Source organism: Lepidochelys kempii, chromosome 2, assembly GCF_965140265.1.
Source record: "Lepidochelys kempii isolate rLepKem1 chromosome 2, rLepKem1.hap2, whole genome shotgun sequence".
NCBI classification, from domain to species: domain Eukaryota; kingdom Metazoa; phylum Chordata; order Testudines; family Cheloniidae; genus Lepidochelys; species Lepidochelys kempii.
The window spans coordinates 227,756,259-227,771,960 of NC_133257.1; the positions used below are offsets into that span (position 1 = coordinate 227,756,259).

Below are 15,702 nucleotides of genomic sequence, written 5' to 3' on the forward strand. Positions count from 1 at the left end.
AAACTGTTGAACCTGGATGTAGTTAATAATCTTATGTGTCATGAACAGGGCTCCTGGAACTTGGCTCCAAAACAGAAACAAACGGGCAAGAACTCTTCTATCAGCTGGGTTAGCTAGACTCTGCTTCTCCCTGTAGGAGAAAGGGAGAAAGCTAGCTCCATCAGGCTTAGTTTACATATTTTAAATTCACCCCAGAGCATTTGTGGGGTGTTGTATGTATGTTGTATTGTGTGGAGTTTTTTTGTAAATTATATTAAATGGTGCCTATAAGTGTATTTACTGTAAGGAAGGGGAGAAACTGTGAAATGATAGTCTGAGGAAAGTGGGTCTCCCTGGGCTAAAGGTAATGCTCTCTAGGTACAGAACCAAAATTCAAGGAGGATAGAGATCTGAAAGACTCCATGTGTTTGGATTAGGAACCATGTGTAGAGCTCACTCTGTAGGGCCTGACCAATAATGGCAGAGTGGATTCTGTGGGTGGGACTGGAGACTTGACGTTGCAGGAGCAGACCAGGAACAGTGCAGTGGACTTGATTCTGTAGAACCAGAGGCAAAGCAGAGTAAAACAGGATTTAGTGTTGCTGGCTTTGTTGGACTGAAACCGACAGGCAGGCAAGAGCTAAAATCCTAATAACTGCTTTCCCACCATTGAATCTAATCAGGTTTGAGTTATGTTTATGTGGGTGGGAACTGAATTCTTGGCCTTCAGCTAGTGGGGTAAATTAAATGGGACTGTGAGATGGGCTATGCCCCTCATAGATGTTCAGGTTTTACTAATTTTAATTTTTGTGAATACATGGTTATGCTTTCCCAGACAAAAGGTTTTGAAGTTTCACATTACAAAGGATTTGTGAGTGGGAAGAAAATACTTGGAAAGGTAGCCAGGAATGTTACATTTTAATTTCCTGCTGCCGGGAGTGGGAGTACAGCTCTGTATGCTGTCTTGAATCATACACCTCATTATTTCAGAAAGGCTCCCCCAGACTTATTGAACCCAGCCCTTGTTCCTGCCAGATACCTGGCAGAGGGTCACACCTATTTGTTATGTATGAGACAGTTCTTTCTTAAATGCAGCAGGAGATTCAGCTGAGGACAAGATTCTGTTTGTTCTGGGCCTAAATCACTGACTAAAGCAAAGAGAAAGAAGATTTTCAAAAGTTGTTTTGAATTCTTTGAAGGAGTCAAGGGGATGCAGCGGATATAGTGTACTTAGATTTTCAGAAAGCCTTTGACAAGGTCCCTCACCAAAGGCTCTTACGCAAAGTAAGCTGCCATAGGATAAGAGGGAAGGTGCTCTCATGGATTGGTAACTGGTTAAAGATAGGAAACAAAGGATAGGTATAAATGGTCAATTTTCAGAATGGAGAGAGGTAAATAGTGGTGTCCTCCAGGGGTCTGTTCTGAGACCATCCTGTTCAACATATTCATAAATGATCTAGAAAAAGGGGTAAATAGTGAGGTGGCAAAATTTGCAAATGATCCAAAATTACTAAAGATAGTTAAGACCCAGGCAGACTGTGAAGAGCTATGAAAGGATCTCTCAAAACTGGGTGACTGGGCAACAAAATGGTAGATAAAATTTAATGTTGATAAATGCAAAGTAATGCATATTGGAAAACATAATCCCAACTATACTATAAAATGATGGGATCTAAATTAGCTGTTACCACTCAAGAAAGAGATCTTGGAGTCATTGTGGATAGTTCTCTGAAAACATCCACTCAATGTGCAGTGGCAGTCAAAAAAGCAAACAGAATGCTGGGAATAATTAAGAAAGAGAGAGATAATAGGACAGAAAATATCTTGTTGCCTCTATATAAATCCATGGTATGCCCCCATCTTGAATACTTTGTTCAGATTTGGTCGCCTCATCTCAAAAAAGATATATTGGAATTGGAAAAGGTTCAGAAAAGGGCAACAAAAATTATTAGTGGTATGGAACGGCTTCTGTATGAGGAGAGATTAATAAGACTGGGACTTTTCAGCTTGGAAAAGAGACGGCTAAGGGGAGATACGACTGAGGTCTAGAAATCATGACTGGCCAAGAGCATAAAAGGGTTCAAAAAAGAACTAGATAGATTCATGGAGGATTGGTCCATCAATGGCTATTAGCCAGGATGGGCAGGAATGGTGTCCCTGGCCTCTGTTTGCCAGAAGCTGGGAATGAGCGACAGGGGATGGATCACTTGATGATTACCTGTTCTGTTCATTCCCTCTGGGGCACCTGGCACTGGCCACTGTAAGCAGAAAGGATACTGGGCTAGGTGGTCCTTTTGTCTGACCCAGTAGGGCCTTCTTATGTTCTTATGTAACTAGTGGTTTCTGGTTCCCGAGACACCTCAAGGAGGTCTGAATTACAAAAAGTGCTGAGAATCCACCCTCTGGAAATCAGGTCTGTTTAAGATGTTTCTTGTCGGGCACCCAAAATTGGAGATTCCCAAAAGCATTAGTCACTTTTTGTAAAGCTTGCAGTTACCTACTTGAAGAAAGAGTTTATTCCTGAGAAGGTTGCAGTCCTCCATTTGGCAGGCAGAACAGTGCTGTCTTTAATTAAAAGACATATGGAACATTTTGAGGAAAGACAAACAATCACCAGCCTTTTGGATATTGTTGTAGTTGCATATTCTTTGAAGGTTAGTTCTTTTTCCAGCATCATTTTGAATATATTATGCAAGAAGAAGGTAATTCAGATAATACTCCATACTTGAGTTTGAAAAGACAGTAATTCACTCTGACATGTGACACATTTCTAGCCATGGTTGTGATATCAATTTTACTGCTGTCAAAATGCAGACTGTTTTCAAAGTTGTAAGGGGATCAAGCCTATGAATACAATTTTTTCTTCTTTTTGTTTTTGTTTTCATCTGCACTGAAGGAAGGAAAATTTTGTTGTATCAAAAAGTGTATGCCCAGCTCAGAACATGGGAAATTGTTCAACATTTTCCATAAGTTTAGGTGCAAAGTAAATTTGTCTACTTCAAGCACAGCTGTGGAAACAAATTCACGCTTTTGACCACATGTTCCAATAGTAGATCAAAGACTATTTACAGCTAAAGGCCTAATGGACTCTTGTCCATTAGGGAACAAGTTTATTGAACCAAAATAAAACGTTGCCAATTAGTGTTAAGAATGGAAAAGGCATGATTGAATCTGGTATGTCTTAATTTCTGATTTTGAGGTGTGTCTTAACCCAGCCTCTAATATTGCACCCAGCTAGGTAACTACTTGATTTATCAGTGCAATTGAGTAGACTCCTAAGACCCCAGTCCTGAAGTAAGATGCATTCAGATGGACCACACAGGAGCTGAACTCAGATCTCCATCAACATGCAGCTTATTACAGTTTCAGTGCATAAATGGGTGAAACTATGGGAACAAATAATTGCACCTGCAGTTTTGTGCCTCAAATGTTGGAGACTGCTTTAGAAAATTTAAATCCCACTTTTACATTCTGGTAATATGGGTTTTTCACATTTATTTTGTTGTTTGTTTTAAAAACTACATAATTGATATTATGGAAAGCACAGGATTATTGGGGTGATATTCACCCCAATGCAAAGATCAGTACAGCATTTATGCACAACTTAATCCCATAAGCCTTGTGCTGGCACTCTGCACATGAGCAAATTTCACCCTAAAATATTATTAGCCCAACAACATTGAGAGGAATTATTCCATTTTCTCTTTGACATTTACTTTACACTTTTCACAAGTCTGAAATAGAATAGAGAAAACATGAACTCCATGACTAAAAACAAGCTTTTAGGTTTATGTAAGGCAGGTGGAATGCATAGACAGGAAGGAGAATAATGATATACTTAATACACAGTCTACTCTTTTCCTCTCTAGACCATCTACACACAGTAAGAGAGACAGAGCATGGAGTCCTTGACAACCTCTGTTCTATGCTATGCATCATCCAAATCAGATACCACTTTGTCAGACTCCCCTGACCATTGGGTCATCTTTCCTGGGGCCAGAATGTCCCCTCCCACAGAGAAGCCTTATGGAAGGGGGACAGACAGACAAGAAAACTCAATGAGGTTGACCTTGCAATTTCCTGCACAGCACATCCTTAAGCCCTCCTGTGGCTCCCTTTGAGTGGCTCCCACCCTTGCGTATCCTAGGGATGTATGTAGAAAGAAGCTCCTAGAGCTGCAGAGACAAGAGCCTCCAGAGTCTCTCTGTGGGCTCCTACTGGTCACCTCCTTCCCCATGGCAGCACAGCTCCCGCCTTAGCTGGGTCACCCTATGGGCTGCTCACTACCAGCCAAGAATGCACTTACAGGGTTGTTAATGCATCTTTAAATCATATGAACTCACAACCAGATTTCAATGCAGAAATATGATAGGGCTGTTGGGAGCAACAGTGTGAAGAAGAGCCAATTGTCACCAAGTCTTTTTCCAGAGGAGGATCATTGGTAGGTGCCAGGGAGCTAGAAGGGATGGTAGTTTGGATGTGATAGTCCCTACTTCCATGCATTCCCAAGAAGGATCACATTGGCAACATGGGATCCACCCTCCTGGTGCCAAGTGGTGAGGAAATGTCCATTCATTGAATTCAAAGTGACTCACAAAAGATTTTAAAAACATTTCACTTGGTACCCTTCAGACCTCCTCTATTCTCCACAAAGCAAAGTAATACAAATGTCCACATTTTTTTTCCTTTGAAAGTAAACTTTAAGAGCCTTTTCATTCCTGCTGCCCCAATTAAGTGTTGACCTGTCTGCACATAACCAGCTTCATTTTTCCACAATAGCTTGAGGCTCAGAGATAATGAAAGATCCCCATTATGGCTTCTCTTCAATTTAAATAGTTCATCCCAACTCTCCACTCAAGGACAAAATAGTAATTACCCTATTTCTCCCTGGTACGTGGCTATTCCAGTCTCATAAGAAATATTAGCATCTCTCAAAAATTACTTGCATGATTAAGCAGAATGCAGATTAAGTAGAAACAAACACCCCTGAAGATTCCATAATAAAAGTCTGTGGGAGAAAGTTGTAAATACACAAGGCTGAAATAATGCAGAAAATTTGCAAAGGGACAGCAATAAAGAATCAACAAAAAAAGGGGGAAAATATAGCTAAGATTTTAGTATCTTTAACTTTTCTAGTGAAGGCCAAGATGATACATTTCGGATGTTTCTTTACTGGGAGGTAGAAGAGAGAGGAGGACACTGGGAGATTTTAAAGAATTCTCCTAGCAAGTGCCCTAGTTCAAGCTCCTCCAGTGAGAGTAATTGTGAAAGTGCTACATTAGACTATCCCCCAGTATTTTTATCACCATGTTTCCACCATGCTCAGACAAGGTCTAGACAACTTTGTGGTAAATACTGGCCTTCTGCTGTTGCTAGCAACACAGCGAGAGCACTTGCTGGAGAATTGCCTAAAATCTTCACTGTAGCCAAGGCTAGAGAAAGAGAACATAAAAAATTTAAATGAAAATGTCTCCGATTGGAAGTTATATATGTGATCAGTTTGGTAGTTGTCAAGAAGGACCACGTGATCTCAGAACTCCTGATATAAATCACTTTGGTTGATAGTACCAGATTATTATGGCTTGTTTAGATTTTCTGGACAAACTTTGGCTATATCCAAGTGAATTAAACAATTAACCAAGAGTTTGATTGCAAGGTTCCACTTGCAGGAGTCTTATGGAATTGGTCAAAGTCAAGATTTTCCCATGGATTCATGAAATAAACAAATGTAATCAATTAAATAAATAAAGTTTGATTTAAATTTTCTCTTTCCTATGAAATTAGATTTCCATGTAAGGTCTGATAAGTGCTGAATACTCACAACTCTCATGAAAGTCAGTGGAAGCAGTGGGTACTCTACGTCTCAAGACCAGATCCTTATAACACATTTGATCATTTGCCTATATTGTGCAGAAGTTCATTAAAACTCTGATACATTACTAACCAAACAGCCAATCAGATTTGCTCCCTTCTTTGTACTTATTGGTTGTTTCAGAGATTGCGTATGTGGGAGATTGAGGAAAAGATGTAGCCTGGATAAAAAAATTAAGCAGTTAATGACAATTTATTTATACTGAAATTTGATACAGAATCTGTCCAAGAAGCCTTCACAAAATGACTGTTTCCTAACCTTCCCCAAGTGGTTTTGAGAGGACATATTTCCAGAGAAGGTGATAAAATTTAACAAATTAAGGTGATTAATCTATAAAGAAATCAGATCACTTTTAATTGAAATCAGTGTTAATATATCCCTCAGCAAGATATGCACTTGGCAAACTTGAGAAAAGCAACAATCAATAGATGGTAACATATTAGTTTAAAGCATTTTTAAAAAAAACCTGAGCGGTAAAGCAGACTTTTAAAATATGAGTTATGTTGGCAGTGTTTCTTTAAGGTCTAGCTTCAAAGTTTTTTAAAGGCTAATAGAAACAAACATAGAATCATAGAAGATTAGGATAGGAAGAGACCTCAGGAGGTCATCTAGTCCAACCCCCTGCTCAAAGCAGGACAAACACCAACTAAATATTCCCAGCCAGGGCTTTGTCAAGCCGAGCCTTAAAAACCTCTAAGGATGGAGATTCCATCACCTCTCTAGAAGAAAAGGAGTACTTGTGGCACCTTAGAGACTAACCAATTTATTTGAGCATAAGCTTTCGTGAGTTACAGCTCACTTCATCGGATGCATACTGTGGAAACTGCAGAAGACGTTATATACACAGAGACCATAATGTCTTCTGCAGTTATGGTCTCTGTGTATATTATGGTCTCTGTGTATACAATGTCTTCTGCAGTTTCCACAGTATGCATCCGATGAAGTGAGCTGTAGCTCACGAAAGCTTATGCTCAAATAAATTGGTTAGTCTCTAAGGTGCCACAAGTACTCCTTTTCTTTTTGCGAATACAGACTAACATGGCTGTTACTCTGAAATCTATCACCTCTCTAGGTAACCCATTCCAGTGCTTCAACACCCTCCTAGTGAAATAGTTTTTCCTAATATCCAAACTGGACCTCCACACTGCAACTTGAGACCATTGCTTCTTGTTCTGTCATCTGCCGCCACCACTGAGAACAGCTTAGCTCCATCCTCTTTGGAACCCACCTTCAGGTAGTTGAAGGCTGCTATCAAATCCCACCCCTCACTCTTCTCTTCTGCAGACTAAATAAGCCCAGTTCCCTTAGCCTCTCCTCGTAAGTCATGTGCCCCAGCCACCTAATCATTTTCATTGTCCTCCGCTGGACTCTCTCCAATTTGTCCACATCCTTTCTGTAGTGGGAGGCCCAAAACTGGACACAATACTCCAGATGTGGCCTCACCAGTGTTGAATAGAGGGGAATAATCACTTCCCTTGATCTGCTGGCAATGCTCCTACTAATGCAGCCCAATATGCTGCTAGCCTTCCTGGGAACAAGGGCACACTGTTGACTCATATCCAGCTTCTCGTCCACTGTAATCCCCAGGTCCTTTTCTGCAGAACTGCTGCTTAGCCAGTCGGTCCCAGCCTGTAGCATTGCATGGGATTCTTCCATCCTAAGTGCAGGATTCTGCACTTGTCCTTGTTGAACCTCATCAGATTTATTTTGGCCCAATCCTCCAATTTGTCTAGGTCACTCTGGACCCTACCTTACCCTCCAGAGTATCTCCTCTCTTCCCAGATTAGTATAATCTGTGAATTTGCTGAGGGTGCAATCCATCCCATCATACAGATCATTAAAGAAGATGTTGAACAAAACTGGCCCCTGGGCACTCGGCTTGATACTGGCTGCCAACTAGACATCGAGCCATTGATCACTACCTGTTGAGCCCGACGATCTAGCCAGCTTTCTATCTAGCTAAAATCAAGATATGTCATGTCCACCACTTTCCCTATATCCACAGAGCCAATTCTCTCATCATAGAAGGCAATCGGATTGGTCATCCCTACATATACCATAATAAAAGTCTACTGGTAATTACTGCATTTATTATATGATTCCTGAGATGAAACATTTCATTTTCAGAGTCCTCCCAGAATAATATGACTTTGTCTTAGTCCACATGTATTCCTAACAAAGTGTAAAATATCTTTGCACTTCCATATATTGTTGACTGACCAGTTCTCCTCCTCAGAGAAATAACTTTCTATCAGCCTTGCAGTTATATAACAACGTGCAATAATAAGCCTATAAAATGCAGAAAAACAACAGACCATGCTCTCCAATGTTTCTGGTGTATATGAAAAACACTTTTTGAAATATAGCCCAACATGTTCCTTGGCCAGATTAAGTTCTTTTTCCACAGTCAACAACTAGGTCATACCCATGGCCTGTATGTATTACTATCTGCTTAAAAATGTGCACAGAAAACCCGTATTTATGTTCAAGCAAAGGCATATATGTGTACTTAGACCATGCTGCCATTAGTCCTATTAATAATTGTAAAGCACCATTGTGCTACGTGCTGTACATACACATAGTAAGGGCTTGTCTATGGTCAATTAGTGTGCAGCAAGCTGGCATGCCAATCGACAGTGCTGTAACCTGCCACACACTAATTGGCCACGTTGACCCTGCTACTGGGTCCTATTAATTCCACAGTGTGCTTCGATGTACTGCTTTTTCAAGCAGAGGTGATAACACACTACAGAACTTTTAGTGTGTGCTAGTGGGGTCCACTATTTACAGCAATTTAGTGTGTGGCAGGCTAGAGTGCTGTAGATTCACTCCCTGGTTTGTCCACAATAACATTTCTTGTGGACAATCCCTTACAGAGGTCCCACCCAGGGTGTTTACAATCTAAACAGGTAAGATAAGATAAACAAAAGATAGGAGAAAGGGGGTATTGTTACTGCTGTTTTTACAGCTGGGGAACTGAGGCACAGAGATTAAGGTAGGTGCACAAGGACACAAACAAAGTCTGTGGCAGAACCAGAAAATGGATCTGTAGTTCCCCAGTCCCAGTTCATTGCCTTACCATAAGACCATCTTTCCCTAGTACCTATAAATCTCATTACCTGATTTGCATGATCAAATGCCGGGTTTGCTGGGGCAATTTTTCAGAACACCTTGAAACCAAATGAAAGTTTGGCATGGTCAGTTTACTCATTCTATTTATTATAAACCCTAATGAGTTTATCTAGGCCAGAAATGCAGGGGGAAGATATGATGTTACTAGAGAGAAAAGGGAAAATGTGTAGAGAGATCGTTTGAAGGATTTTGTCCGTTATGTTTCCAGACTAGGCAAGTGTTCATCCATTTAATTTTTGTATTTCAGTATGTCTACTTCCAAGGGCCATAGTTTGTCACTTGCCCTTATCAATCCATCATTACAACAGTAGGTAAGAAACAATATTGTGCCATTTACTAGAGAAGCAAAATTCACTATTTTAAAGATTTTACACAACTTCCTCAAATTCTGTTTTCCAACTCATATAAGATTCCAGATTTTACATTAAATACACAATATAAAATTGTCAAGTGACACTGAATTTCCTATTTAATTTCACAGTGATTGCTGGTTGCAAAAAACACAGAATAGGTTTCTCAAAAATATAATGGAAGAGCAAATACTGAACAATTGCCACGATATCATGAAAGGATAAAATATAGAAATTTGAGGCCTAGGGCACCTTGGAAACTCTAGAGTTTCTTGAAACCATCTCTGAAGATGTAAAATAGCTGAAAAAGAAAAACCGGTCCCAAGGGGTCACATAATCCTAGAATAGAGGGGGGAAAAAGAAAACAGCTCTAGGAATTTGTATGGTTTCTCATCTCTTATACTTCCTCAATATGTTATCCTTTTTCTTTCCAAACAAGCTTCTTCCACCACATTGCTTCTTTTGTACCCTTTTCCTTGAAATCTGCAATCTATAGCCATATGTATCTGTAGTAATTTATTGTGGGATAATATTATTGAAGTAATCTATTTAAGGCATTCTTTTTTATGCAATATCGCTCTCAGAGACCATCCTGATCTAATGCTTACCAATTTTTAAGCAGCAGATTCTCCAAGAGATGCCCATCCTTCCTCTCTTGGAGAACAAGAGCAAACCAACGGGTTACGTTTCATTTCTCATACTAGTGCAGCAATTGGGTATGAAAACTCGGCAGTTCTAGTGATAAAGAGACTAAATATTATTACTGACAAAGCATCCTATTATGTGAAATCCAGTACCCAGTATCAGAGAGTGGGAGGGCATTGATGAAAAAAATTTAAATCCTCACTAACCAGCCAACTTTCATGGGAAGGTCAGAAGTATCAGCAGCCAGTATACTTGGGAATTTGGGTACCAAATACTTCATCTCTATTACTCTTAGATACAGCAAGACCTAAAAGAACATGAACTCATATGATCTTCACAGTCAGATGTAAGGCTAGATGAATCCATGTAACTACTTGATAATTAACTACTTGATCATTCTTGATCATTTTCATATCCAAGAAATCCAGCAAAGGGAAGAGCAGCCCAGGATTAAAAGTGCCAAGCTGCAGTCAAAAAACCCATCCATATATCTGCATAGCATTTGAACACTACTGCATCTATTCCAAATGTAAAATCATAAGCATGCCAGAAATCCATTAACAGTGACTTTCTGGCAATCCACTGAGGAAGAGTACATTACCTTATATGAGAAAAGAACGGAGATCAAAGTATGATGGATATGTACAGGCAAAAGATCAGTCATCTCCCTCAGGAAATGTGTTGTAATGTAAGGGTTATCAAATAATTCTTTCAAATCAGCAAAAAAAAAAAGAAAATAAAAAAGCCCTTCACTTTGTGCCACAGCAAAAGCAGTGAAAAGATTAATAAAGATCTCCAGCGACCTTTTCTCAATAACAGTGGGAGCTCTTTATATTAATCTCTTTTGCTAGATTGTATATCAGATAATTCTCTACAAGCTGCTTATTTTGTGATTTCTGTTTATTATTAATTGGTTGATGTGAAGCCTAAAGAAGATATTCCAGTGGTTGGGGCACTAGCCTAGGACTGCTCTGCCACAGACTTCCTGTGTGATCTTGGGCTAGTCACTTAGCCTCAGGTCCCCATCTGCAAAATGAAGATAAATGCATTAAAGACTGTGAAGTGCTCAGATACTGCATTAACAGGAACTATATAAACAGCCAAGATAAACAGGCCAAAATTCAGTGACGTTTCCTCAAGGACAAAAGTGGCACTTTTTCCGTAGATAGAGTTGCACTGGTATTTGAAAGGTTTTAGGTGCAGTCCTGGCCCCCTTGAAGGTAATGGGAGGTTTGCCATTCAATGGGACCAGGATTTCACTCCACGTGTAGCACAGAAGACTCTAAAGGACAGAATAAAAATAAGAATTTTCGTCACTGATGGTTAGAAATTGCCATAGTCTGGAATTTCTTGGCTCCAAACATGAGCAAGTGCAGTTCAACACATCTAAAACCAAGCTTGTGGTTCCCCTTCTTCTATCCTGGCACTGTTTCATTGACTACTAGCAGGATCAAATAGTCTTTCCTGACAGACACACTTAAAAGTAAGAGACATTAGAATAATATTAGCTAGCAGAGCGACAATAAGAATTTTATTGCCACCACAGAAGCTATCTTTGAAAAAAGTAGTTTGAGTGGGTACTGCAATGTATATAATCAGCTACATTTTTAATGAGACTCTGAAATTAGTCTATGAATTTGTACACACAGTTTTGCTTCAACTGACAACCCTAAGGATGAACTCCCCCACCCCCCCCCCACCCCCGGGTAGCCTCACCGGGGTACTAATCACCAGAAACACACATTCTTCATAGAAAGGACCAAATGTGAATTTTGTAGAAGCTTTTACATTATCTGGACCCATGTATTTAAGTGAACCCTTGACTTCAGTAGCCCAGGATTTTAGGTCCTGCAACACAGAACATTCAGTGGCCCCTAACTAAAGGCTTAAAATCAGTTGTGCTCCTTGCACTTCAAACTCTGTCTCTGGTTTGTGCTGAAGTAAATTCCTATCTTTGGTTTTTATGCTAACCTTAAATATTTTCTTATCCACCTCAGTAGGAGTTTTACATTGAGGGATGGATTGATGGATTGTAAAAGCAACTCGAAAAGCATACAGGGTATTATTTAGAAGAATATATTGTATCAGCACAGAAGGTTACAATGTCATTACAGCAGAGGTGAGAACAGTATGGCTGAGTTAAATTGGACTTTGTGCCCTTTTTTACAATGTACAAAGAGTGTTCACAATATACATGATCTGAGATACACACACACACACACACACTCACTCACTCCCCCAACAGATCCTAGGACAAATTCAGGAAAGACCAGACTTGACATTGCTGAGGTTTCTAAGATAAAGAAAAACAAGCAGGGGGAAAAAAAGAAAAACTTTTTGGAGGAGAAGGGGGAGAGGGAAAACCAACTTCTCAGACCCTCTTTGTACATCATAAACAGGGGTACAAAGTCCAATTTTAAAACAAAACAAATCCTTTTGTAGGTCATCTTTAATAAAAGTACAAAATGAACTCTCATCACACTCTGCATCACATAGAATTGCCAGAATTGCTTTCTTTCGGATGGCAGAAATAAAGTAAATGGAACAGAATGAGGGCACAAGATAAATACCTTCTAACTTTTTGACATTTATTTTTCTAAACAATACAAAGCTATTAGCATGAGACAGTATTTTATTCAGTTGATATGAGGCTTTTCTCCCCACAAGAACTTACTCGTGTGCTGGAGTAGGAGAATAAGGCCTGGTCTACACTGGGGGTGGGGATCGATCTAAGATACGCAACTTCAGCTACAAGAATAGCGTAGCTGAAGTCGACATATCTTAGATCGACTTAGAATCAGTTACTTCGCGTCCTCCTGGCATGGGATCGACGGCCACTGCTCCCCCGTCGACTCCGCTTCCGCCTCTTGCAGTGGTGGAGTTCCGGAGTCGACGGCAGAGCGATTAGGGATCGATTTATCGCATCTACACTAGATGAGATAAATCGATCCACAATAGATCAATCACTACCCGCCGATCCTGCGGTTAGTGTAGACGTGGCCTAGGACATTAAAAATATAGTTCTCTTCAATAATGTAACATTTTGCTGTTAAGGATTAATATGATCGCATATTTCATTGAATAAGTAAGATTTTGATGTGTTTATGCAACGCAAATTGTTTTGTATTTCATTAATAGAAGTCAGCCTTGTGACTTCATGCCTTATTTGAAATGCATTGCAAATATACCACTTTTGTTTTCAGTGCTTGATTCTTTGGTTCATTTACCATCATTTAATAAGAGCACAGAAAATAAGCAAGTAAAACAAAATAGAAAACAAAGATATTTGAAATCTTTTAGAGAAAGATATACAGTGTATCCTGAGTTGCTCAAATCAGAATTATATAAAAATGAAAGCTTTATTGTTAAATTTTTGCAGAAGGCCAAGGGTTTACATGGGATATATAACAGTCAGATAGTAACAGTGCAACCATCTCCCAAACAAGTGCATATATACCTTACAAAAGCAATCCTAGTGTGTGCCTAAATTCTAATATTTACTCTTATGGAACATTTCCTATGAAAAGAAGGAATAATCTACATGGGAATATTTTGCATATCAGCCATAGGGCACAAACAAACACTAACATGTGAGCAACACTCTCAGATCCCTGGGCAACACCCTTCCTATGAAATGCGAGGGTATGTCTACACTGCAAAAAACCAGACAAACAAACAAAAAAAACCCCACAGAAGCAGGTCTCAGAGCCCAGGTCAACTGCCTTAAGGCTAAAAATAGCAGTGTACATTCCCGTTTGGGCTCTGAAGAAACCAAGCAAGGGGAATGGGTAGACATAGACCACAAATGAAGTGGCCACCTTCAGCCCAGTGCTCTCACTGCTGGTTGGGAGTCTACTGGTGTGTGCACCATCACCTGGGATTCGGTCTTGTTCTGTGCATGGGAGTGGTGGAAGTGGTCTTCCAGTAAACACTGGGCAAAATGATGTCATGCTGAAGATACTTCTGTTGCTAATATAAATAGGAAGTGACTCAGTTAGTGTGATATGTGCAAAATCCTTCATGCTCAAAGTTTTGTTTTTTAAAGTCAGAAGTACATTTTACTACAAATAAATACTACAAATATTACTACAAATTTACTACAAATACTGGCAAAATAAAAAAAGAAACTAAAAGATTACAAATTTGACCAGAGAACCAAATCTCTGTATAATTTATGAATAGCCCTTTATCTTTGTCATAGAAATTGTGATGAAAGCAATAGAATCTATTGTTTTGATAAGACAATAGAATTTGTGTGCAACACAGTCCAGCATTGCTATATGCCATCTGCAATGTATTATATGCTATCAAAGTAAGATTTTAATACTATATGTTAATTCTCAGTCTTGCAGAATAAAAATGCATTTCATATTATTCTTGCTCATGTCCTTAGTAAAAGAAATTTTAATTACTTATTTTGCCACACAAATAACTTTACATCAGAAATTATCTTCATATATAAATTCCCAAAGTTTTCAAAAAGAAAATTAAATATGATTCTTTCACAGACACACATGCACGCACACACTTGTTCATCTTTAACCAAAATAATTTTAGTCACCAATTCCCTCTTGGAGTCCTCTTGATGTCCACTATTTTCATTCCCCCAAACCTCCCCTCCCCACTAGAGACCCTGCTTTTCAGTGATTCTCCCTCCAACAGAAAGGGTTGACAAGATTCCATTCAAACCAACATCAGTCCCATTGCTCATCTGACAACATTATTTAAGTACAAAATTGGGGCCTGATGCTATAAAGTGCAGAGGATTCCCCTCCCATTGAAGTTAACTGATTAAATGGGAATTGAGGGCACTTAGTACCCCCCCCAGAATCATGTTTGTCACCTTTTCTATCTCTTCTGAAGTGGAATGACTGGAAATCTACACCGCATTCCAGAGGACCTTTGATTTATAAAAGAGCATGATCTTATATTCATTTTTATATTCTATCCTATTCCTTGGGCATTTTGTTGGCTATTTTGGCTACTGCTCCATAGCGAGAGCAGAAGTTTTGCCTGACTATCCATAATGACATGCAGGTCTTTTTCCTGAGTGGTGGCATTTATTTTAGAACTCAATCATATGTATACATAATTTAAATTATTCCTTTCAGTAGGCACCACCTGACTTTTCTCAACACCAAATTTCATTTGCTAGTGTGCTGTCTCTTGACTAACCTAAATAATTTTGTGCCACCTGCAGATTTTGCCACCTCCCTGTTTTCCCTTTAGTCCAGATTGTTAACAATTGTGTTAAACACCACCAATATTAGACCAAGACTTGGAGCTCCCAGCTGTTAACCTTTTGCCATGTTAAAAACTGACCACTCATTCCTACTTTTTGTTTTCTATCTCTGAGCCAGTTTCTAATCCATGACATTACTTCACCTCTTAGTACTACTTAGTTTGTCAAAGACTTTAAAAGTCTAAATAAAATGTGTTAACTCGTTCTCCTTTTTCCACTATTCTGTTGACTCATTTGCACATGTTTGCAAAAGTAATTATATATCAACCTATTTTGCATCTATGAATGTCTATTTGTGTTCCCAAATGCAGATTTTGCACACACAAAGTGATGTACGTATCTTTTTGTACATCTAAATAGATCTAGAGGCCATTTTTAAAAAAAACCTGGCCCATAATGTCCAGTAAATGCCAATTGGCTATGGTTTTTCAAAATACTTATCCACAATGCTATTAACACTTATTTCATATTATTAAAGCTTA

The 15,702-nt window shown here is 39.2% G+C and overlaps 1 protein-coding gene across 9 annotated transcripts in view; it reads right to left on the reverse strand.

Moving 5' to 3' along the window:
• Window positions 1-15,702, reverse strand: part of ADAM22 (ADAM metallopeptidase domain 22) — a 196,425-nt gene that overhangs the window by 139,755 nt on the left and 40,968 nt on the right. The window contains exon 1 of one of the 9 annotated variants that reach the window (XM_073334067.1): window positions 9,942-9,996. The exons of the other annotated variants lie outside the window; for them this stretch is intronic. Coding sequence (XP_073190168.1) covers window positions 9,942-9,978 — 37 coding nt within the window. The 5' untranslated portion in view covers window positions 9,979-9,996. Of the gene's footprint in view, window positions 1-9,941; window positions 9,997-15,702 lie in introns of those variants that run through there. 9 annotated transcript variants of the gene reach the window in all.